Source organism: Vidua chalybeata, chromosome 18 (genome assembly GCF_026979565.1).
Source record: "Vidua chalybeata isolate OUT-0048 chromosome 18, bVidCha1 merged haplotype, whole genome shotgun sequence".
Classification (NCBI taxonomy): domain Eukaryota; kingdom Metazoa; phylum Chordata; class Aves; order Passeriformes; family Viduidae; genus Vidua; species Vidua chalybeata.
This window is the reverse complement of record NC_071547.1, coordinates 4,733,819-4,760,126: the sequence shown is the minus strand read 5'-3', so window position 1 is coordinate 4,760,126 and position 26,308 is coordinate 4,733,819. Positions and strand designations below refer to the sequence as shown.

The 26,308-nt window shown below is 47.3% G+C and overlaps 1 protein-coding gene across 2 annotated transcripts in view; it reads right to left on the bottom strand.

The window, feature by feature from the left end:
* Positions 1-24,630, bottom strand: part of GRK3 (G protein-coupled receptor kinase 3) — a 60,503-nt gene extending 35,873 nt beyond the window's left edge. For both annotated transcript variants that reach the window (XM_053959781.1, XM_053959782.1), the window contains exons 1-2: positions 24,232-24,630; positions 10,511-10,587 (exon numbers count right to left, since the gene is read on the bottom strand). In XM_053959781.1, coding sequence (XP_053815756.1) covers positions 10,511-10,587; positions 24,232-24,344 — 190 coding nt within the window. In that variant the 5' untranslated portion in view covers positions 24,345-24,630. The remainder of the gene's footprint in view (positions 1-10,510; positions 10,588-24,231) is intronic.
* Between the last annotated feature and the right edge of the window lie 1,678 nt (positions 24,631-26,308).

The window sequence follows — 26,308 nt, the reverse complement described above, 5'->3', positions numbered from 1 at the left end:
CGCTCCGGCCAGCAGCTCCCGGGCAGGAAAAGCTTTGGGAATGTGGCATGGTGCTCAAGTCTGCAGCACAGGCTCTGTCCCTGTTCAGGGCACTTAAAGATCTCCAATCTCAGTCACTCCAAGATGTCCCTCATGATCTTTCTTGCTTGGTGAACTTGGGTAACAGCAAGAAGCCGTGGCCGGGGGGACAGCTCACATCCTGCTCTCTGCACCTCCCTGGCAGGACACTGTACCAAGGTGGGCCAAAGGAGGGTCAGGCTGGACATCAGGAGGAATTTCTTCCCAGAAAGGGTGGTCAGGCATTGGAAGGAGCTGCCCAGGGGGGTTTGGAGGTGTCCAAGGAAGGCCTGGATGTGGCACTCTGGGCTGGTGACACGGTGGCGATTGGGCACAGGTTGGACTCGACGGTTCTGGGAGGAATTTCCTGACCCAAATGATTTTGGGATTCTGGGGCATCTCCTCCCCAGAAATGTCTCTTATGTAGAAATGCCACAGGACAGCAAAGCTCAGCCAGCACACCACAGTGACATTACAGCACAGCTGTGTTTAAATCCAGCTGTGGGTGTGTTCAACCTCCTGAAACAGCCCTCAGTGACCTTCAGATCCAGCAGTACCAGGAACAGATCTGGGTCGTAGACACAAACACTGGGACAAAGTCTCAAAAAACCACATAAAAACTGTGATTCCCACCAGCCTGCAATTGTCACAGAACACCAGGCCAGGCTCAGACTCCTGTTCTGTGCAGTGCCCACACAGAGCTGCCACAGCACAGAGTAATTCAGGCCACCTAAGAGCTCCAGAACTGAGAGAACCACCAATTTCCCTCTCCAAGAACAAAGATCACCAGGGAAAACTGTGTAGGAATTGTGCTCTGGCAAGGTCCAAAGCCACAAAAATCCTTCCAGCCCAGAAAGCATCACACTACTTTTCTTTCCCTAATCTATTCTTTCCTAATTGAGCCTAATGTTCATTCCCTTTGCATTAAAAATAATACATTATAACAGACTGAAACATTCCTGCATAGAAAGCAGGGGAAAAGAACAAACTGTATTTCATGAGGACGTGCATCCAATGGCGAGGAGCACAGAACAATTTCCCTAGAACAGAACCAAACTGAGCTCAAAATTAGGCTGCAAGTTGCCAGGTAGCTTGTTTAATGACGTCTAGAAATCATTATATGAAAATAAGCTTTGGCTAAAAGGTTTTAAGTGTTGTCAAAGAAAAACTTTTTATTTCCAGGCATATTTTCCAATAGCTTTTCACCCAGGAAAATCATTGTTCGAGCTTGGTCAGCCCTCTTTCTAAACACCAGACTTGTGCATGCCTGGAATTCCTGCAGGGAGAGGAGCAGGAGAGCTGAGCTGCTCCTCCAGCACTGACACTGGGGACATAATGGAGGAGTATTCACAAATTCTGTGTCAAACCTCCAAAGCTTGAGCCTGACACAGGTAGAGCATCTCAAGCAGTTAAAATACAGACTCACTGAAAGCACTCACTTATCCTTACTTAGGTTGCCCAGAGAGCTGTGGCTGCCCCATCCCTGGAATTGTCCAAGGCCAGGGTGGATGAAGCTCTGAGCAACCTGGGATAGTGGAAGGTAGAACTGGATGAGCTTTAACGTCCTTTCCAACCCAAAGCACTCAGGGATTCTCCAAATATCCTCATGAAATAGTAGCTCTGAATACTGAATATGTGAAAAAATCATTTTTAAAGACATGTAGAGAAAATAATGGGGAAAACTTAGCTCTGAACCATATCTACTACCTATCTTTCATATCATCCCTTAACATGCAGATTCCAGCTGACTGAAGTCGAGAATCAAAGGCATTCAACTTATCAAAGGTGAAAGAAAAAAGTAGGTTTTATACAAGAAAAAGCTCCTCTGTAAGATGGAGAAGTAAAAACACTAAACAGAAATACACAAAAATATTCTGATTTTAAAAGGATCACTAAACACAGAATAGAAGCATTTCATTTCAATCAGTTATTACAAAGAATGTGATTAAATTCCTTCACTAAATCCCATCAAGGAATACACAGCACTTGAGGTTTTCTTTTTTCTTCACTTGTAAACAGAAGAAACTCACAGCCCTTTGCAACTGGCCATAGAAGGTACCAGCAAGCTAACAACCAGGAGCAGCTTAACCTCATGGTGGTGGATTGGGTTTTGTTGTCTCTTTTCTTTCCCCACATCACAATTCAGACCCTACCAAGGATGTGAAAGTTGTTATTTTCCTGACCAGTATTTTTCCGTTATAAACATTTTTAAATTAATTACATAATACAAGCCCATATCCCTTTATTATTGAGAAACACACTTTTCCTTCTGCCCTGCTCCAAGCTAGGAACTTCACTGTGCCCAATTACTGAACACACAAACTCCACTGGGAGCTGCAGCTCTGCTCCTCAGGTAGGGCCTACATCCAGGTGTGGTTTTTAGTGGCAGCAAGGTGAAAGGATCATTTGATGAAGACATGGAGTAACTCCACAACAGGAGGGTGTTCTCAAGCCCCTGGTGCCAGTATTTGCCTCAGCAGCTCTGCTCAATATCTGAACCACTGTGAAGAGCCAAATTGTTCAGCCAGAGCACCGAGGAACTGTTGTGCTGTGGTCAAAATCAAAACAAAAAGCCAGCAGTATTCAGTTAGTAAATACACAGAGCACTTAGATAAAGAGCAGCAAAACCACTAAAATAACAGTGACAGAGCCCAGCTGATTCTCCTACAGGAATTTCTGAGTCTTCCTCTGGTTCATTCTGGCACTCTGAGAAAGCTGCTGTGAGCTGGAGGCTCAGATACAGATGGTTCTGCTGTTCTTCCTCTTTTAATCACAGAAATCACGGGCAGAAGTATCTAGAAACATTAAGAAACTGGTTTGCATGTTTTTGACCCCACCTATCCAACCTCCATGGACACAGGTGACAGCAGGATGTCACAGAGGCCCTGGCTGGACAGGGCACTGTCAGGGAAGGGGTTTGTCAGGTGTATTGCCCACGTTCTTTTGTAGAAGAAATGCTGTATGGAGCAGTAAAAGCATCTGGAAATGGGGTAATTGATAGCCAGAGCTCTCCAGCTCCTCTGCTCTGCACCTCTGACCTCTCTATCCCTTTAAATGCACTGCTGAAAGTGAGAACACTTGATAGCTCCAGTAATTTAGATTTTACTGACTGGTGCTGGTTCTGAGCTGTTACTGCTGAATGATCTCACGGATGGGAATGAGCAGCACTGGCAGGCCCAGAGAATCTGCTTTATTAACAACATTAATAATGGTTTTACAGCTATGCAGGCAAAGTTCATTAAAGCTGTTCCTATGCCACCTTACAGACACGGCAAACTAACACTGTCCTACTTCACAGTGGCGTTCAGAGGCTTAACTGTTTCAAGACACATTGATAAAAACTCCACGGGAGTGCAACAGTTTCAGACTGCCTGAGGAATTGCTGGGTGGGAAGAAGAAATCAGGACCTTGTGTGAACAGTGGTGGAGCACAAGGAGAAGATTCCACCAGGAACAGGCGAAGAAAGCTCAAGAGAGGCCAAGCAGAGAGGAAACACCACCTTTGGGATAGAAGCCACTTTGCACAGTGTTAATCAGAGAATATCCAGAACTGGCAGGCACCCAGAGGATCACCATCCACTCCTGGCCCTGCACAGACACCCCAACAATCCCAGGCTGTCCCTGAGAGCATTGTCCAACTGCTCCCACAGCTCTGGCAGCCTCAGGGCTGTGCCCAATCCCTGGGGAACCTGCTCAGCACCCAGCACCCTCTGGGGGAAGAACCTTTTCCCAAAATCCAGCCTAAACCTCCCACACATAGTTTAAGCTACAGCAAAGAGAGCTCAAGAAGAAGCTGGAGAGGGCTGAACCAACCACCCAGGGCCCCTCTGATCCAAAAGTAATGAATTTTCCTCCAGGCTTCCAGGGCAAACCAAACACACCTCTGGTAGCAGGGCAGGTGCTTGTGTTTGTGTGTGTTCTCTGGAAGCTTCCCTGGAAACATCCAAGGGAAATGTCATGCAAATAATTTCTAATTTGTTCTCTCTATTATAGAGCGATATTCCTTAACACTCTCTTCTTCTCTCCTTTGATACTACTTCAGTTCAAAATTGCCACTTTGCCTGGAATTCTTGATAATTTAACCCAAAAACCGTATAATTGCAGTGCTCTGCTGAGATAAAGACTTTCTCCCCAAGCCTTACATCTTCCAACAACTGCACTGCACATAAATGCTAATCTACCAGGATGTACATTATCCATCATGGGACGTTCCAGATGATAGGGTATATATTTTTCCTATTTTAAAGCTTTGATTTAATCTGCAGCTCCCCTGGGAAATCACACAACTCAGCATCTTCAACCCCCCACAAAGGCAGGCAGAGGGATCAGCCTGCAGCCCAACAAAGAAATGCTCAATTATTTATCATCAAAAGAAAATCCAAAATGAATACATGCATTTTGATAGTGCCTTTGGATACTCTTTATCCCTGACACCAAGACAGACAACTCCAATGCACATAAAATCTACAGCAGGGGCTTCAGCAACACAGCAACACCCCTCGAAACGATCTTCGATGTAATTCTGCCAACTATCACTTCATTTCACCACAAAAATAAGAGGGTGTTGAAAGAAATGTAGCTTCCAGTAACACTGAAATTACAACATAATAAAGAGATCTTAAATCTAACACTCATTTGGTGAAAAGCACTGCAAACAGAAAACCAGACCAACTTCTAGAAGGCTCAGAGCACGGATTTTTTCTTTCAGTGTCCCACCCACCCCCACCTTGTTTGGTACAAGCAGAGAATGGTGTGAGGAGCAGATCCCCTGTGAAATATCTCACATCAACGGTTTCTGTTTCAGTTTACAGCCACACAGTTTCCGATGTCTCCTTGTGGTTTTGGTTCTGTGTTGTTTTTATCTGATCACAGAACTGTGCAAGGACAGAAGGGCTTCCACAGCCTCTGAGAACCTCCTGCAGCCTGTCCACAACCCCTCGTCCCAGGCTGATCTTGTACTGAAAATTAGAAACACCATGAGAAAGAAGAAGATCAGTCTTCGAACAGCATCTTAAATATCATTTTTGTTCGGAAGGCAACTTCCTGATTTTGGTGGGGACTACTTCTGTGTGGTGGCTGCCAGGTCAGAACCAGAACCTCAGAATAAAACCACTTTGCAGAAACGACCTGCTTTTACAGAAAACCCACCAAGTAACGATGTCCCCGCTACTTGGCTGCACATTATTTAACATCAAGGTACCAGAACAGAGCAAATTTATCACAGTGCTCATGAAAAGTCATCCTGTTCACTTCACAGCCAAAAACTCAGGTGCTTTTCTTCACTCCCGACCAAGTTTTATAGCCTTCGTTGTTATTTCCTCAGAGGACTATTTAATTAGTCCAGAATGCCAACAGCACATAGATCTTCTGCTTAAATTAAACAATAGCTTAAATAATGCTCTAGGGAGTCACTTTTCCCAGCCTGTTATTTTTAGGCAGTTCAGGGAGCACGGTGCCAGCAGAAAGAGGAAGAGCAAGAATGTTTTTCTCAACAGATTCTAACTCCTATCTAATGATTAGCACCAAAGCCCTGAAATAATGAAATATGAGTCCATAACTAGAGAAAGAAGCAACAGAAAGCATAATTCACTGCCCCCCAAAAAAACCCACTGTAGCTGTTCTCACCCCAGCTTTGGTTGGGGTTTTTTTTTTAACAGAAAATTGTCCCTGACCAAGCTGGAGGAAACAGCAGCCAGCAGGGTCAGTTTGAGCACATTTCCCTCGAACTGAGGAGGGCAGGCACAAAAGTCCCTGTGCAGAAGGAGCTACAAAACAGACCAAATGCTCTGGAAGCTCAGCTGAGGAGCTACAGAACAAACATGATCCATGCTGAGCTGGATCAGGACAAGGGGAGCAGGGAAGGGGCTGACAGCCCCCACAAGCCCCCGTGGGTTGGAACCAGCCCTGATGCAGATGGTAAAATGCTTCCCTCCTGCTGGGAAAACCTCCAGCTTGGAGCTGGTTGAGGAGGATATGGAAGACAGTGGAATGAATCACCTCAGAAAGATCATCCCTCACTTTGCAAAAGTGGATGGTAAATAAGGAAAAAAAAAAAAAAAAAAGAGGTTTGTAACTTCTTACGTCAACTACAAGTTGTTTTAATTAGCTCTATTTCAAAAAAAAAAAAAAATCTGAGCCACCTTTGGGGGAAAAAAAAGCAAGTTACTTCCTAGGAAAGGTGAAAAACTTACACTGCAGCGAGACCAGCTGCTGAAACAGCTAAAACACGTCCTGTTCTCATCCTTCCCCCAGCCCCAGACCCAACAGCTCTGCAAGAGATGAGAAACTGAGGAGGGTGTGAAGGAACTGCCACATCCCCCCAGCTTCAGAGATGAGAGCAGCCTGTCTGCCTTCACGAGGGTCTCAAGCAGTCACCAGAGAACCCAAGGCTGAGCCAAGCCAGGCATGGAGCTGTAGGATGCTTTAAGATCACATCCCAGGATTTCTAACCCAGCTCCGTTCCCTGCCTCGCAGCGCCGTTTGTCTGAAAGCCCAGGGTCAGACACGAGAGTCACTGAATTGTAACTGGCAGCAGGTTTGCTCCAAAGCATTTAATAACCAGGATAATCCTGTTCTAAAGCAATATTATGATCTCACAGATTCCCTTGAAGGTCTTGGCTGCAGCAGCCCCTGATCTGCTCATTTCTCACCTGCCCTCTGAGGGCAGGGTCTCTCCAAGAGTCCCCACCCCACAGGGCAGGGGAACATGACAAGGACTCCACGTGCAATTTTAACACAGCTGTGAAGCAGAGTGGATTCCACACACAAATTATGGATCTTGGGATACCAGAGTCATAGAATGGTTTGGTTTGACCTTACAGACCATCTCATTCCACCCCCTGCCATGGGCAGGGACACCTTCCACTAGCCCAGGCTGCTCCTAGCCCTGCCCAACCTGGCCCTGAACACTTCCAAAACCTCTCAAAACGTCTCTTTTTCTAAAGAAACTCCTAATCTGATGTTGTAGCAAACAGGATGTGGTAAAAGAAAACCAGCTAAGGTGGTTACGCACTCGGCTTCGAGACAGGCTGTACTTCCCCAAGAGGCTTCTGCTGTGGAGGAAGCAGCTTCTGAAGGAACAGCCGGCTGGGCTGGGCTGCCAGAGCACTCTTCTGGGTGCTTCTGTGAGCTCCATGTCCTCTGACTCACCAGGACATTCTTAGAGAGCTCCAGATCGTTCTGGAGCATCACTCAGGGGGCAAACAGCAGTGCCAGCACCAAGGGATGAGAGCAGCCTGTTTGCCTTCCTGAGGGAAGAGATGCAAATAGGGGACAGACGTGTTTATGCAAATCTGATGGAGCCTCCGGGCCATTTTCATCCCTGATGAGCTTCCTGCTCTTCTCCTGATCCTAAAGGTTTTGGTTTCCAAGCCAGAGCGCTGTCCCTGTGACTCCCTGCAGTTGCACACCTGGCAGGAAGGGAATTTGGGCCAACCTTTGGCAGTGGGACCAGGAAAGCACTGACCCTAAAATGATTTTAGGGCTCACTAAGAATAAACACTTGCAGGTGATGAGACCAGCACCATAATTAGACATATTCACAGGGAAACATCCACAGGAACAACGCCACACTGACATCAGAGCCTTGTATCAGACAGCTGATCAAAGCCTGGGTTTACATTTGAAAGGATTCTGAAAAATAGGAAAAAAAAGAATAAAAAAAAAAAAAAAGAACAGTGACCTGGAGCTGAGAGGAAAAATCTAGGTCTGGGAAAAAAAAAAAAAAAAAAAAAAAGAAAGAAAAAAAAAAGAAAGAAACAAAACAGTTTGCTAAGGAAAGACTGGGGAGCTCGGTGCAGTTTTATAGTCAGTGTGTAAGGATAAAGCAGGGAGTGCAGGATGGCTCCTCAGCAAAACTATCACAGGAAAAACCAGGGATGATCCAGCAGAATTACTGGAGATCCAGGCTGATGGAGACTCCCCCCACTCTGGCACAGCCAGGACCTGCCCTACCTGTGGTCTCACCACATCCCCCCAGCCAAAGAGACAAGGAGGAGAACAAAAAGGTGATTAGAGTTTTAATTACCTCCCCACACTTCTCACAGCCCTTTGCATAACGCTTGCCTAAAACTGCAGGTACTTTACCACAAGCAATTATGCTAATGTCTGGAAACAGAGCTAATTGAGTGGCAAAGAACACGCTAGAAAATGCAATCAAATTTAAATGAACAACCACAGTAAAGGAAATACTGTATTTTCCAGCGTGATGCAAAGTCTGCTGTTAAAAACAGTTGTGTTTAGCTTTAATATTTTTTAATTGCATTCTAAATCCTATTTTAGCTTCAGAATTAACTGAAACTCCTGCACAGCATTCACAGAACTGCTCCTCATTTCCAGGTAATCCAGGGCAAGTCCTGCTCTGACTGTACCCAGAGAGAGGAGGAGGAAACCTCTCCTCTGTGCACAGAAACTAAAATGTTAATGAAACTGGGCTCTAAAATTCCAGGTTTAATGGCTACTACCAACATGGGGAAAAAAAGAGAAAGATCTAATCCTTCCAAGGTTCCAGTTACCTAACTGTAATTGCTGTAACTAATCAAAATAACTGCAACAGTCCTCACTGTAACAGGTAATGAAAAGTATTCAATTACATAAATAGAAATATCCATTACATAGAAGATGGTCTGTCTGACTTCTCTTTTTATAGAGGAAAAAAAAATAAAAAAAGGACTTCTTCATTTCACTGCCCCCAAAGAGACTCAGTTGAAGTCAGGCTGTGTTTGGTTGCTTAAAATTCTGCTTATTTTGCAACTGCCAGGCTACAGCAAGATATTAATGATTCAGCACAGGCACTGGAGCTGAAGCACACACTGAGGTGTCAGTACAAGCAAACAAGGTATCTGTGCATTTACATGGCAAAAGTTCTGGCCACAATAAAAAGTCATAGTTCTAAGCACAAGTACAGACCACACTCCAATTGCTGAAACACAGTGAAAGGTTCCCCAAGACTTCCAATGGCTCTGAGACTCATTAATGACACTCTGAGACTCAGGAACACCAATTATTTTAATCTGGCAATACCTAAAACACCCACTCGAGTGAGCTCCACACTGCCAGGCAAGCAGGAAGGTTTTGGGGTATTTCTGCTCCAGCCAGAAGGGAGGCCAGCGAAAACTCAACCAGCCCAAAGATGCCCCCATTGCACCACTTTTCCTGGGAAAACAGGTACTTTGTTCTCTACAGCCTCATTTCAGACAGGAATAAAACCACTGACCTCCTCAAGACTTCCCAGCCCATTCCCCATTTCCAAGACAGGAGCAGCTGTGCTATCCCAGCCAACTCACTCCTCAAATCTGCCAGACAAAGATCCCAAGAGCCCCTCACAAAATCCACTCCCTGCTTTATTACCCACACTACCACGAACATTTTATTCATATCCAATTTTTTTTTTTTCATTGAAACATTAAAGCTCTAGAAAATGGACTAACCTCATCATTTCTGCAACAGCTTTTCTGGTTTTGAATCATGTTCAACCTCACTTCTCCCTTCCACTGCCCACATCACACCCTATTTCAATACTTCCCTGTAGGTCAGATTTAACAGACTGCTCATTCCCACTGCTCTTTCCTGGACTTTTCCCAGCAGGTCCATGTATATTTTTTTAATCCACTGCCAGGATGGACACAGCATTCTGCCAGAAGAGGATTATTTCACATGCCTCACTGGCTACAACACTGATTTTATATTTAGTCGTGTGATCCAGCTGAGCCAACACAGCTCAGGGCTGGCTGTCACAGCCAAGTCCCTGCCCCAGGGTCCCCAGGCTGTGCCTGTGATTGCTGTGGCACAGGTGGAGAGGAAGGACACTGCTGGATTTCCCTGCATTCCCCCCATCCCCTCCTTTATGGAGTTTTTGTCCTTGTCACAGCAGAACACAGAGGCTCTTCACTGCACCATTCAGTTAACTGAAAACTGATCTCTGATGTTCCCATTCCCCAGATCCACCTTTCCATGGAATACTGATTAACTGCTCCATTTTCCCAGCACTTTCACCCCTTGCACACAGCACTTTCACCCAGGCTATGTCCCCCCGTGCTGTGAGCAAGAGCACCATGTCAGAGGGTCAAGACAACACATGTGGGATCTTTTCTCCTGCTCCCTTATCAACAGGCTCATTACCTCTGCAAAGAAAAAAAAAGTTTAACTGATGTGACACATTACATTGTTGACAAGCCCATACCAAGTAATATCATTTTCTCCTCGATGTTTCCAAATAATTTAATTATTTTCCCTGTAGTTTTCCAGAACCTGAAGTTGAGAGATTGCCTTGCTTCGTCTTCCTCCCTTCCACAACATTTTATCTTCTTGAAGACCTTTGTTTCACTAAGTCCTGTCCAGTGTTCTTCAGACAATCTACAGCACTGACATCTCAGCAGGCACCACAGAGAAACGTAAAAACCAAACAGATCTTGAAAATATCTACACAAATAACATTTTATTGAGACATGACTTACCAATTTTCTGATGAAAGATCTTGTCGAAGGTTAATTCACCCCTTTCCTCGAGGTATTTCTGCATAACACTGCGGATACTGAAAGAAAAAAAGGGGGGGAAAATAAAGAGGGGTTACTTTAAATTGCTTTTTTTAAACCTTTGAAGAAAAGTCAGGTGGAGCCCTGCCTGGCCTTGGGTGAGCTGATCCCTGGAAGTTCCCAGGGGACACCTTGGTCACCACTTTATTCCTGTCTCAGGTTTAGCTTGCACAGTAAAATCACTGCACAAATCACCCCGAGCTAGCCACACAAGGAGCCAACAGCAGCTCCATTAGGCCTTGCTTGGCTGCAATGCACTTAACATCTACTTTGCCTAATTTATAATGTCACAATCACTCACTTAAACCACATTAACAAAGATTTCCTTTATTTGTCAAGTAACCTCAATATTCATTGTAATATAATGACCATAAAAATTTCATATGGGCAACAATACAAGAACATAAATCTTAAAATTAATGCAGGCCAGCAGTGCTGGGCCTTGGTAAAGCAACTCTATTGTCACAGTATCGAGCCAAAATTCCACCAGACTTTCTCTGTTTCCGATTTTAAAATCAATAATTTCCATACATGCTATTTATTACTATAATTACACTACTTATTATTTTAATTATACTATCTATTATTATAAAAATAACCTTGAACAAAGCACTCATGCTCTAAAACAAGGCCATTAAATATCACTAATATTTCTGCAGCAGCAAGACTGAGCAGCTAAGCCTTGCTGACCTCAGGGACGTCGCCTCTCGTGTGCTCACAGGGACCCCATGATTAAAATTCTGAGAAGCCTCCCAAATACTGACAAACATCTCCCCCACAGAGGCAGGAAAGTATCCACACTCCTCTTCAGAGGAGCTGAAGCACGAAGCCTGAATGACTTGACCAGAAAAAAATCTATAATAAAGACAAGGACTTTGCTGGAAGGCCCTAAACTCCCATGTAGGAAAATATCCTATTAATAGTTTTCTGTGTATCTCCAAGTCCCACATGGAACACGGATCTCTGAACAGTGTGATCCAAAGCAAGAGCTCTGGAGGCCAACCACCACATCAAGTCAGACAAGAACTGGGAGGGCTGAACACTGTTAATCAGGTTTGAGATGATACATTATTCAGTGACGAACTTGCTGTTTATTTGTTCGTTAAGAACTGGGTCTGCCCTCTGTGTATTTTAACAATCTAAACAAAATGCTGATTTTAAATGAAGAGAGAGCAGTAAATAAGAGATCGTGGAATCACAGAATGGTTTGGATTGGAAGGGATCTTAAAGAATATCTTGTTCCACCCCCTGCCATGGGCAGGGACACCTTCCACCATCCCAGGTTGCTCCAAACCCCATCCAACCTGGTCTTGGACACTTCCAGGGATGGGACAGCCACAGCTGCTCTGTGCCAGGGCCTCGCCACCCTCTCAATTTCTTCCTAAAACCCAAGTCTTTTGCCAACCAGACCTTCCTCTCTTCCCTCTGTGCTTACAGAGGAGCCACTGGAGATGAACAAGCCTGGCAGGAGTTCCCAGGGCCCACAGCTCCCCCTCCTCCCCAGGCCCCTCGGCACCGTCCTGTTCCCACTGACCACCAGACCAGCAGTAACAGAATAAGCCTTTTTCATAATAATGCCATCAAGAAAGCTTTCCTCTGCTCCAACGAGCGCACTGCAAGAAATTACATCAACAGATCTTCAGTCTAGACAATGGGAGAAGATAATGAAAATTTAACGTGTGACTGAGGCGCCCAGGAAAACAGTGATTGTGTAAGGAGCAAACCTCTCCAGCGCCTCCTCCTCTGCTGACATCCCGTACTTCTGGTCTGATGGATAACGTCAAAGGAACAAAATGTCTTTTGCAGCCACAGAAACTGAACAAATCTGTAAAATGATCGCAGGCTACAGGAGTCCGCGCTACATTCCAGCTCCTCAACACTCGCACTCCTTTAAAATCATTGCTACTTATCCATACAAATAAATAGGAATAAATGACATGGAGTGAATTATGACTATCCAGAATAATCACCTCCTAATTCTCACATGGAAGTTCCAGGTAGAAATCCTCTGGAGTTCAATGAATTGAGGCAGAGTCCATGTATCCTTCAGAAGGATGGAAAATTTTAAAATGGAGCTTAGCACATTCCACTAACAGGAAGAAAGGTTCCCTCTCTGCTTTAGTCTATTGACTCATTAGTTGCCCTACACGTAAACAATCTGGGATTAAAAGCTGCATTTCACAGAAACACAGCCATTTCTGAAAAGCTTTCCCTGGCCAGAGATGCCATCAGCACAAACCACGCGCTAATGCAAGAAGTGGCCGTTTCTGCACGAGTTCATCTCAGTTCACAGCATGATCCACCTTAATAGCAGCACTCACAAGGAGCAGAAACAAAAGTTGGCTAAAAACAAAATCCAGGAAGACTTCAGAAACAAAAGCACATCCAACTGGACTGCAGCAAAACCTTTTGTTCATGTATTCTTTTAATTTCAAAGAGGAAGAAAACAGCAAAAAACAAAAAATTCAGGAACAATCCATTTACTATCCACATATCACAAGTCAACTGAAGTACATTTAGGGGAAGTCAAAGTCAGGCCTAAAATGTGGTGAGAAATGCAGCTTGGATGCTGGGTACCTCTTTCTGGACATCTTTATCTTCACTGAAAGGGTGGTCAAGCACTGGAAGGGACTGCTCAGATGGAGTCTGCATCCCTGGAAGTGTCCAAGGAACATCTGGACGTGGCACTCAGTGCTCTGGGCTGGGTGACAAGGTGGGGACCAGGCACTGGTTGGACTCGATGGTCCTGGGGGACTTTTCCAGCCTCAGTGAATGTGGGATTCTGTAACTGCTGGTTTAACTGGGGGCACAGGGAAGCCCTTTGCCACTGGCCCCAGGGAGATGCCCAGCAGTGCCTGGGCATGGGCAGCTGGGTGCTCTTGCACTTTTGAGAGCCCCTGGGTGAAGCTGTCCCCAAAAAAGGACCTGAACAAACACCCCAGGCCTGCAGAGCAGGTTGGAGCACACTGCCAGCCCCAAGCAGGCGGAAGATGACTTATCTGCATCCTTATCAAACCATAAACTCTGTGAGCAGCACAGGTCGCTCTAACCTGGTCAGCTCCTCCACCTGCCCAGACAAGGGATTTATTTCAAGCACGAGCTGAACAGTCTGTTGAAAGGAGCTTCAAGCTGCATCTTGGAGCTCTAGTTACTCCAGCCTTGATCAAAGAAACCTGCTGAAAAGCAGCCTTCAAGGTTAAACTCCATTCTGGAATTAAACAGCTCTCCCTGTCTATGAGCAGCCTGGCACAGACAGCAGCAGCCGCAGTGCCAAGGTCGGCACAGGCGGAAAACGTCTACTTGAAAACGTGTCTGAAAAGCTCCGAAGAAAACACATTATGTCCTTTCTAACACAGAAAAGGCCACGTAAGGCAAGAGCATCTACGATCCTCCCTCTCAGACGAGTTCCAGCAGGAGCAGCAAAGCAGAAGGAGCCTTGGAGAGGAGCTCAGCCAAAGCCAGGACTTGTCCTTGGCTGCAGCGCTGGACAACAACAGCCACTCCTGCTGTTCCCCCGGAACAGAGCAGTGACAGCCTGGGACTCCAAGGAGAAGCATGCCAAGCAGGAGAAATCAAACTTCTGCTGGTGTCTGAGTGTGTGTGTGCCCAAGGATGGCCACTGGAACTGAGGAACTGACCACAGAGCAGCCAGAGCACAACCCCAATGGATGTGGGAATATGCCCAAACCAGGATTTACAGAGGAGAGGAAAACAATCAGCACTCGTTCTGATACTTCTGAGAAAGATGGAGAAGGACTTTTTCCAAGAGCATGTAGCAACAGGACAAGGGGGAATGATTTCAAACTGGCAATGAGGAGGTTTAAATTAGATATTAGGAAATATTTCTTCTCTGTAAGAGTGCTGAGGCCCTGGCAGAGGGCTGGGGCTGCCCCATCCCTGGAAGTGCCCAAGGCCAGGCTGGACGGGGTTTGGAGCAACCTGGGATAGTGGAAGGTGTCCCTGCCCATGGCAAGGGGTGGAACTGGATGGGCTTTAAAGTCCTTTCCACCCAAACTATTCCATGTTTCTATAAAAGTTCTGCTATTCATTTCACAGAGATTTTGTCCCTGAAGTTCTTCTGAAAGTAACTCACACCTCAGAAAGGGAAAGGGCACAGAATGAGGCAATGGGGTGCATCCATATGTACAATACTCCTACTACTGGAACTAGGTCAAGAAGCTCCTTACTACTGGCCTTCCTACCACTGGATCTTAAAGGAGCTTTCAATTATTTATCACCAAAGCAGATGATTTTTTCTTGTAAATCAGTAAGAGTTCGGATTTGTGGGATGTTATCTGGTGTACTGGTGCACACATGCACACCACAGCTTGGAAAAACAACGGCCAGCATTGAAGAACCACACCTGCATTAAAAATGAGCCGTTCCAGTCATTAATATATTCTCCAATAGGCTGTAGCAGAAACGGAAGAACAGAAAATCAAAATAAGAATGAAACAGCAGCTTCACAGACACTGAGAAGAGCTTACTTCAGGATTTAACTCTACCAACATTTCCTGTATTGTCAAGAGCAGGTCACAAACTTTATCTGCTCAGATCTCCAGTCTGTAAAATAAAGCTGGATTTATTTTTCCCTCCTCTTTGTCATTAGAACAGGTACCATCCCTCTGCCACATGTGGTTCCTGTATCCAACAGCACATCATGTCCTGTTGTCTCCTGGCATGTCCAAATTAATAATTATTTCAAGAAAATGCCAGATATTCATCAACTCCATGGCCTGTGCTTTGTCTGCCAAGGTTTAGCAGTGCCTATCCACTCTCTGCACTCCCAACATTCCATCTCCACATCACAGCCACCTTCATTTATTCCTGTGGCAGGGGTAATAAACACTGCACACTCACAAACCACCGAACCCATTTCATTCTGCTTCCTCTCAGACTGCACTCAGCTCAAAGTTCAGCAGAAGTCAATACTTCTCCAAATGACTGGGCTCTCAATGCTGTAAAAGCTGCCACACACGTGGTCACTGTGGTTCCAGCAGTTCGTGGGGCAAATTCCCAGCAGAGAAAGACAGAAAAGATCATTACACCATCTAAACTGATATATTTATGTATTACTTGTAAACTCACAGAATCACACTCAGTCTTGAAGGTCTTTCCCAAGGCAAATCCTTCTGTGAGTCAGTTATTAATTAGTGCACATGCTTGGACTCATCACCTGACAAAGCAATGAGTGACCCCAAACTTTGATTTCTCTCCATAACCACATCACACCACACGCACACCCCACCTCCACGGGACTCTGCCATTTTCTGGCCCAACTTCACCCACTTCTGCCCCATTTTGTGCCCTCACACCCAGCCACTGCCAAGTCATTTCACTGCAGCAAACTAATGCTCTTAGAGCTGTCGTGGGTGATTAGCAACATATTTCACCCCAGAGCCCTGTGGGATGGAAGGGATTAGAGCTCAGCAACACCTGCCCACACCCCCTCCCATCCCTGCATCAGCAGCTTCACTTATGCAAATTATTTTAATGAAGAAAGTTTACGAGGAGGGAGCCAGAAGCAGGAGTTTTGTAGCTCCAACTTCACAAAACACCAGCCCCAAGATCCTTGAGGCATTATCAGCGCTGAAATCTGAAACTAATATAAAAGCTTCTAAGTACATGAATTTTGCAGGAATAATTACACCAAATTGCAGTGTCAAGGACTTGCCCTTCCACCAGATTGCTGCTGCTGAGAAATTACAAGAAAGGGAAATCAGAGCAAAATCACATCTCCTCGCTCTGACTGCAATTAAGGCATTCGCCAATCATAAATTACTTTTTTTTTTAAACAAACACAAAATTACTGAAGACGTGCCAGTTTTTTCTAATCTTTCTCAATCTCAAATGTTTAGAACTTTCTTTGCAAGTAGCAAGTATAAACCTTGACTGAGAGACCAAGAACTACGGCCAACACTGACAGACGCCTCTGATTTATTTATTCATTTATAGGCTCAGGATGCAATTTTACAGAGATTTTAAATGTTTACTTCCACTATCCAAATCCATCATAAAGTTGCTAAAATTGGACCAAAGATCCTGCCCCAAAGGCCTCTGAACTGAAAGCATGACAGGGTCAACAAGTGCAATTCAAAGCACTGACAGAATGGCTCAGAGCCACCACAGCCTAAAGTGGGTTGTTTCTTTCTCTTTGTACAAGTGCATTTAAAAGGTTTAGCAATGCAAGATTGATCAAAAGTGAAAACTGGGATGAAATATTTGGCCTAAGAATCAAATCTTTCAAAGCTCTTTTAAACAACAAGTTAAAACTACAGGGATGTTCCTGTATTTTTGAACAATTAGGAAAATCTCGGGTAAAAATAAGCAAGCATCAAAACCTTAATAAAAAAAAAAAAAACAGAGGACTGATGCACAACACAGAATTGCTTCAAACATGAAAAGAACAGAAGAGGATAAAGAAATGGGGAAGCCAGACTGAAGACTGGAAAAAAACCAGCAAATGATGAGAAGGTTCAAGAAAGAATGTCACTCTCAAAGCTGTGTCCCACTCCCATGGCTGTCCCAGCCATCCCTACTTGAGACATCAGGACTAAAACACCCACACACGATTTGTCTTCTTTTAGTGGAGTTATAGGATTTTTTTAGGTTGGAAAAGCCTTCAGAGACCATCAAGACCAACTCTTCCCGCAGCAATGCCAAGGCCACCACTGACCCATGTCCCCAAGTGTCACATCCACATGGTTTTTAAATCCCTGCAGGGATGGAGACTCCACCAAATTTTAGGATCCTGAAACTCCAGGAATTTTGTTCCCTATTCCCAAATTTTGTGGTCCCAGGGTGGACTTTTGGGTGAATTCAGGTTTTTTTTTCCATTTAACTTTCACCATTCTCCTGCCATTTTTCCTCCGATTTTCGCCGTTTTTCCACCTTTTTCCCCAGAATTTTTTTGGGGAATTTTTGGGATCCTGAAATTCCAGGAATTTTGGGTCCCTTTTCCCAAATTTCATGATCCCAAGGTGGATTTTTGGGTGGATTTTGGTTCCTTTTCCCTCCAAACTTCACCATTTTTGGGCCCAACATCCACCTAAACCTCCCTTGATGCAACTTGAGGCCGTTTCCTCTGGGTGTCAACCGGATCCAGCTCCATTCACCACCACCCTCTGCACCCATCTCCCCCCTTCTCCACCGAAAGCTCAGTCTCACAGAGCATTTTCCCTGCTGAAACTGAGGCAGAAACACAACAAACAGCAGCCAAGAGCTGTCACACGGAGGGCCCCTTGGGACAGGGGTGTCTTTCTCCAAGGTCTGAAGCACTGAGTGTTTCAATGGCTTCCCTGGAGCTTTTTAATTTCCCGGGAGGAGGCAGAAGCTGCCGGGAGCTCTTTGCTCATGTGCACCTTGAGCAGAGGTAGAACTCCCCCGAGCGCCCAGCAATTCCCAGCTGCCATGCCGAGATCCCAGCGAGGCTGCAGGAGCTGGGGGTGCAGCTGGTGCCTGTCTGCTGTCACACATCCCAGACTCGATCCCTAATGATGGCTTTGATCTGCACAGCTCCACCAGATCCCGAAAAATCCGCCCTTTCCGCGGCTCCCTCCTCAGCAGGACACCACACATGCTGACAGGACAAATTCCTGGCATGCTGGAAGGGGGCTGAGGGGCTCTATGGTCCTTCAAATGCTTTCAAAAATCATTTTTTATTTCTGCAAGGCTGATTTATATAGGTGTTTAGTCAGTATTGGAATGATCTTTTTGGATAAGTATAGGGTGAAGTTCCCATGGAAAACAGCTGTATTTTCTAAGCTAGAAACTGCTGCTTTTGCACCAATTTAGTTCAATTAAATTCTGTTATTTGGTTTATGCACCTGGACCTGATGGCTCCTGATAGGCTTTCTACTAATTTTATTAATTACCAACAAAATAAAGCTATTATTGATAAGAAGATTAAACCAGGCCATTCCACATGATTTCACCAGAACAGAAACCAAAGGCTGCACACGCTGGTGTCCTGATGTTATAGTTCCAGTGTTGGTTGAAACCATTTAACACAGGAAGGTCTGGGCACTGAAAAGCCATCAGCTATAAAAGGATTAAGAGCTATAAAGTTCATTCATTTTACTGAAAAAAACATCTGGCAGGTCCACAGCCCCTGCACCAGATCCAACGAGTCCTTCACACCTGTAACACAACATCACATTACAGAAGCTTTCCCCAAAAACACATCAAGAATCATCCCTCTGTTTTTAGCACAGGAACAGAAGGCTGCACACTGATCTCCGCCAGTTCACTGTTGATTTACCTTTTTTCTTACTTAAGGTAATGACACCCGAGGGAAGGTCTGTGCTGCAAAACATACGCTGCAATCCTACAGCATCCCCGGGGAGGAGTAATTGGAGCATCTCTCTGAAGGCCAGATCTCTCCTTCCTGTGCCCAGAGATGCTCCAAGCACCGATGCTCAGCAGCTGAGACAGTCGAGGACCTCCACTGAGGCTCAGAAAATTCAGCTTCAACTCCTGCACCTGCCCCAGGTGCTACATGTGAACCAAGCTACATCAGGTGTTTCCTAACTGGCTCCTGATCTGTGCAATACAGATAATAACAAGCTGTCCTTCATCCAGACTCACATTCCTTATCTCTTAAAGCTCTGCAAAGGACTTTCATCCTCCTGTGCTTTCCTGTAGAGACCTGTCTGTTATCAGGGTATGGGACACTGCAGGTACAGTAAAAACTGAACTCCCAATAGGGAGAGTGAGCACCCAAACAGAGCCAAGAGCAGCACCCACAGCAAGCAGGAGCCCTCCCATACAGCCTCCTACACTGACAGGCCATAATCCACCCCAGGCATGCATTTTTCCCAAGAAAGTGCTGTAGTACAAAGCTGACTTGAGATAAAAAGCAAGTACACATCGTCAGCAGCCCCAGCATTCTGTATGCACACCCAATTATTTTGAGAGAGCCATTTCTTACTGCCTTCACAACCACACACTTCTGCTGATGGCAAAGCAGGGAGGCAGAATTTCCAATCAAAATTTCACTACTCTGTCTCACCCTGAGCTAATCCACCAAAAATCACAAGTGTTCTGTCTTTCATGTACTGTTTGTTCAGAAAAAAGCAAGGTTTTCCCTTTCCTCAAGCGGCTCCCAATGAACCCTCACATGTGCCTTTTCACACTAGCAGTGCTAGATAGCAAGATAAACTTCAGTTTACTGATTTAAGCTTTGGATTTTGGATATCAGGAAGAATTTCTTCATGGAAAGGGTTGTCAGGCATTGACTGGAAGGGACTGCCCAGGAAGGTGCCCAAAACTGAACAGTTTTCTTGCAGCAACAAAGAAGCACCTAGAGAGACACAGAGGGCTGACACGGGCGGAACAGCAACAAAAATGAAAATTACACAAGCAATTGTCAGGAAAATGTTCCCAGAGACAGCAGGGTAAATGAATAAACACAACACAGAGGCGTTAAACAATGCCAGGGAAAACACCACCAAAGTCACCCAGACTGACAGCACAGACAGGGGAATGTGAGCCTGCCACTTGGAAATTCGCAGAAGTTTCACAAGGTGCAAGAACTACCTGAAGGCCACCTCAAAGAATGAAGTGAAATCCACAGAAAGAGCAAAGTAAGGCCAAGAGCACAGAAATACAAAATCAGAAGCCAAGAGGGAACAGAGCAATGATGCTTAACCCTGAGCAGGAGATGTCGCTTGGATTTCAACAATATTCAGCACCAAAAGAAATCACAAACAGCTCAGGATAGGATTGGGAAGGCAAATTAACCTCTGGTTTTCAACAAGCCTCCATCAGTGTTTTAACAATCCAGTTTGAATACTGGGTGAGAAAGCAAAGGGCACATCAACCACCCTACAAGAAGCAGCTGGGTACCAGGGGCCAGAATTCATCCCTACAAGTGAAGTGAAGATGGGATGATAACTGAGAGAAAATGTCATGTTAAAAGCATGATTTTTAAGAAAAAAAAGTGACTACAACATACTCCATTTTCCCCCAGCAGAACAAGATTCAGATGAACACAGAAGACCAAAGAAAAAGATTGGGAGAAAAATCAGAATTAACTCGAAACAGAGGTAATTAGTGAAAGCAGGTTAGAAAAGGAGAGATGGGATGAGGAATATCTACAGCCTCAGGGAGAGAAGCCTGCACAGATGGATGCTGTGTTTTGTTACTATGCCCATGGTATTTGTATACCAAAAGCACCCAAAGCTTACGTGATGTTTATAGCAAGAAAGGTTTAATGTCAACTTTCCAGAGGCGCACACAAGAGGCTTCTGCAAACCCTGAGCCCTCTCCCACTTGTTACCTGATTTCTTGGACCATTTTTCTCAGCTTCACGTTACGCAAATCCTTTACTCAAACCAGAACAAGCTGCTGGCAAATAAAAACAGCTGTTCTATAGTGCTCTTCCACTCCCTCTGACCAAAATAAGGGAAATGTAAAATCTACATGGAAAAGTAAAAACCCTCAGCAGCCTGCTGAATAGCCAAAAAAAAAATTCAGAGTGCAGTCATTTTACTCCTTTCCCACCAAAACTTAAGATATTTAGGAGCAATGCTGCAGAATAAGATTTAGGTTTCATATTTGTTCATATTTCCACAGAGCTGACTTCCTTCCCATTCCAGGCCTGATTTCAGCAGGATATTCTGCCTCTGACAGCCTTTCTGCCCACCCATGCGAATCTCCCTGAAAAACAGGCTTTTAGGAAACAATGTACAACAGAAAGATACCACAGCTCTTGGCAAGGCTCTTAGGAACGAAAGGAGGAAATGCAGAAGGGAAGGAAAAGCAGATGACAGAGGATGGAAGAAGGGTTGTTTTGTTTTGGTGCTTAAAAAAAAAAAAAAAAAACAAAAACACACTAATCCTCTTCCTTAGGCACTCCCGGCTCATTAGTGTTTTCTGTGCTTCCTCCCCGAACTGTGATATTTAACGATTTCAGGACAAAAGCAGTCTGAGGATAATTCAGGAAAACTCAGCAATAATCAGCCCTACGGCCAATAAACTCTTCACCCTCATAGTTTATTTGCTGCTAAGCCTTGGCCTGCAGCCTTGGAATTCATTCTGCCAGCACTACAGCTATTTCCTTGTAAACAGGAAGCCCCCTCAAATTTGCATTACAGTAAACTCATTTGCTTCATTTAGCCTCAGCCTTATCTGGGAAAGATAAAAGGGTGCCGACAGGTGTACTGGGCTTCAGCAAGGAGACAAGGGGTAAAACCTTTGTAATATTTCAAGAGGAAATAACGCCAGCGCACAGGACCCGTCCCTGGGCTGTGGTTGCCCACCAGAGATAAACCAACACTTTCCTGTGAGCAGAGCACTGCAATAATGCAGGGACATTTATTCTCAAGCGTGGCTGTGATATTCCAGTGGCCTTCCTGCTCTCTGTCCCAGTGACAGCCAGGACTGACGGCGGGGATGGCTGCACACCCAACATTACAGAGCCAGGCTTGTGCTCCTCCAAGGAGCTGCTCACACACACAGAAATAACGAATATCTGCAAAAATTGTTTGATTTCAAACAAGAGAGGACTCTGTGTGTTGTATTTTTTTACTGTTACTATATCAACCTGCCTTTAACCAGCCGATTTATGTCATTTTAAATGAATCACTTTGCCAGCGATACAGAATTTTTCAGTATACCCAGCACACCATGTCTGCTCTAATGAGAGGGATCAAAAAAAACCAGCCAGAAGCCAGCACAAAGATATCTGACACCAGAATAACGGTCACAATTTCCTACTGTATGAGGAAATCCCTGGTTTCAGTTAGAAGCTGAGAGGTTCAGTCATTTCGGGCACCCTAGAGCCGTTTGTGGTCCCGGGCTGAGGTAAGTCCCTGTTCTTGGCTATGTCCGTGTTTCCTTCCGCTCCTGTGCCGAGGGCCTGGCGTGTCCCTGTCCCACAGCACCACGTACAGCCCCAAACCTCTCCTCACTGAAGGTTTCTCACCTCCTGCAGAGCATCACACACCAGGGAGGGTGGCAAGCCACGCTTCTCCTTTAATATCTCACGCCAACAGGTTCTTCCACAGGCAGCCCGAGGAGCGAGGCGCTTTGGCCACCGATCCTTTCACCTCCCCTGCAAAACTTCCTCTGGCACCCGGCTGCCTTTCCCACCTTGTGGAGCCAAACACAGGTGAACCATCTCTCCCAGCTCAGGGAAACCACCAAACACGTAAATCCTGGAGCAGGAGAGCAAAGCACAGCAGGTTCCTCAGGCCTCGTGCTGTGCTTGCTACGAGGCTTCCGCCGCGCCGGGCACGAGGGACGTCGGCGCAGGCAGCAGCTTCCAGCCTCTCCACAGGCACCAACCGTGCTGATATTTCTCATGGCATTGGGAGGGCTCCTCCTGCCCTGCAACCCTCCACGTCCCACCTTTCACCTGCCCACGAGGGTCACGTCCCTGCTGGGAACGGGGAGCAGCACCGCTGCACATCACCGAGGACAGCACTGACATCACCAGAGCACCGAGACACGTGAAGCCACCAGCACCCCCAGCAAAGCTGCACCTCGGGCTAACAGGGCACATGAAATGTCTCGGATATTGTACGGCTTTTAAAGTGTAAACATGTACCACGAGAAAAGCAGGCACCTTTGTCTGTCCAGTGGTGTTGTCTGTCCAGCAACACCATCCTCAACCAGACCTTCAACACAACAGCCAAACTTCATCACCTGAGGTCTCACTGCCCCTGCAAGGGGGATAAACATGGGCTGGGCATCCTTCACCTTCCCCTGCTCTGCAGCCTTCCAGCATTCCAGCAGAAAGGCAGGAAAACGAGTGAAGAAGTGGGAAGAGGGCTCCAGCGATCCCTGGCTCACAGCAGACAGCTAGGCTAGGCCACCAGCAGGCTTCCAAACTGCCTACACATTCTGCAGTAAAATTTGGTTTAGATTTTTCCTGTTGCAGTATTCTGTTTCCTGCCTGAATCTTCATTTAATATATATATATATATATATATACATACACACACAGAGACCCATGAAAAAAAAAGGAAAAGCTTCGTTTTAATTTCAGCAATAAATAAGCGATGCTCAGGTGATTTTATAACAAACACATAACCACGGGGAAAGGCTGTTTTTGCAGAAGAAAAGCTGCTTTTAGCACCAAGCCCCAAGCAAGCAACCTGGGCAGTGCCAGGGCACCCGTCTGCTCCCGCGGTGGGACCGGGGAAGGTCGGGGCGACGGAGCCCAGACCTGCACCGGCACCTCTGCCCCGTGAGCTGCCTGCTAAGGGCGACCTCCGGCCCCGTCCTCCTCCCGCATCCCCTGTCAAAACCCCACGAAGCATCACCAAAAAATCGCTCTGCAGAGCAGCACGGCCAGAGCGGCTCGGTTCGGTGCTACCGACTGCTTTGGACGGAATTCCTCACCCGCCGGACGGAGCACCGGGCTGCGGATCCACAAACCCCCGAGCTGCGGGGGTTCGTCCCTGCAGGGACCGGCGTCCCCCCTTCACCCGCCGAGGGACCCCGCACAAGTTGTGGCAAATAAACACAAGCATTCAACACATCCAGCACCTCCAGCACAGCCAGCCCGGCCCCGCGCTCGCCAAGGCCGGCCCCGGTGCCGGCGGAGGCCGCGGGGGCACGGCCGGACCGTTATGTCCGGCGCGGGGAGGGCGGCGGGGGCCGGGCCGGGGCCGGGGCCGCGGCGGGGCGGGCGGTACCTGGGCTCGGGCAGGGTGATCTTCTTGCTGGCCCTGGCCGCCGGGGTGCTCTTGCTCTTCTCCATCGCCATCAGGTAGCTGACATCGGCCAGCACCGCCTCCAGGTCCGCCATGTTCCCGCTCCGCCGCCGGGCTGCAGATGGAGGCTCCGCCGGGGCAGCCGCCCCCGGGGCGGGGGTTGGCGGCGGGCGGCGGCGGCTCCGCCGGTACGGCCGAGCGGCTCCCGGTGCGCGTGTGCGGAGCGCGGTGGGGGACGGGGGGGGGGGGGGGGGGGGGCCGCTCCCGCCTCCCGCCCTGCGCCCCGAGCGGGCGGGCGGGCGGCAGGAGGGACGGACGGACGGACGGACGGCAGAGGGAGGGAGGAAAGGAGGCAGGGAAGGAAGGAGGGAGCCCCCGCCGCGCCCCCCCTCAGCGCCCGCCCGCCCCCGCCGGGCCCATGGCGGCGGCCGGTCCGCCCCCGCCGCTCGCAGCCTGCGCGGCCCCCGCGGCCCCGGGCCCGCCGCCGGCAGCGCGCGCGGCCATGGGCGGGCGGACCGGGCTGCCCCGCGGCGCCGCCGAAAATCCGGACATGGATCGGCGGCGGCCGGAGCGGGGACGGCACCCGCGGGGTCCGCCAGCACGGACAGGGCCGGGGGCGGGGGGGGGCCGCTCTGGCACAGAAGCCGCGGCTGCCCCTGGATCCCTGTAAGCGCCAGGTTGGATGGGGCTTGGAGCAGCCTGGCGTAGTGGAAGGTGTCCCTGCCCGTGGCGGGATGGGAATTTAAGGTTCTTTCGACCCGAACTTCTGTGGGATGCCACGGTTCCACGAAAGGGGAACCGCCAGAGCCAGCTCCAGCCGCGGAGCGCTGAGCTGCCTGCAAGCCTCGGCGCCCAGTTGGCCGCATAAATTCGGAATTAATTTCCTCATAATTTATTAAAACGCGTGCGTAACAAAAACAGGATACAAATAAATGCATCTGGTGTGACACCCCATCGTTGCTCGTTGAACCGCTTGCTGGCAAATAATGATGCAAAACAAGGCACCCAGGTGTCCTCAGGCTCTGAGCAGAGCTCGTGTTCCTCCTTCAAGTAGTAGTAGCTCCACTGCAGCCAAGCAGATATGCAGATTTTAAGTGCTTTCTTTTCTGAATTTCGTCAAATATGTCATAAATAATTGGCTCAATGAAAGGCTAAGTCAATGACAAGTCTGAAGTTTGAAACTCAGCGTGTTTTGAGTTCTTTTCAAGTGCCGCCACTCCTCCTGCCTACATCTTTATGAAAGTTAATGATCTGATTAAAGTGAGGTAGAGCATACAGCTGGGAGGATTTCACCATGTGCCTCATTATGAGCCGTCTGAGAACCTGCTTTTTGTTGAAAATGTTAATTTAAGCCAACACTTTCCACCGGAACAGATCCACTGGGGAAGGTTTCTCCTCCACCAGTGGCCCCACAGCAAAGGCAAGGCTCGGGGTGTGCAAGCAAGTGTGGAAGGGAGCAGAGGAAGACTTAGGGCACGTCCCTCCTGGAAGTTCAGGGTAAAGTCCCCCACCAGCCCTGTTTAAAGGTTTCACTGATCCAAGCTACAACATGCAAAGGGGTGTTTTTATCTCCTGAAAGCCCCTGGGCTGGCAGGGCTGCTGGGGCTGGCTATGGTTCCCGTGGCTCCTGGGGCTCCATCTCCAAAAGTTCTTCCAGAGCCTCCACGTGGGCTCTCCATTTGCAGGGGGGTGATGGGAGGGAAATTCCTCTCACCTCTCACATCCTCAGCCTGGTGATGTGACTGGACACGTGCCTTGTGCTGGCTCTTCCCAGGGGACTCCCCAGTTTTGGCTTCTGCAGCCCCTCTGCCCAAATCCACGGAAAGAGCCGGGTTTCATTTCCCAAAGCAGCAGCAGCAGCAGCAGCAGCACACGGGGAGGATCTCGGCGCTGACCTGAGGGTGTTGCTGAACACCTCAACAAACTGAAACCATCACCCGAGTGAGGAGGGCCCTGTGTTTGCTCAGAGGTTGGGATGGCTTTGCAGCAAACACGGCCACCAGTTTGCCCCTTAGGATTCCTAATGCTCTCCTCTTTACTCCTGCGCCACATTTTCACT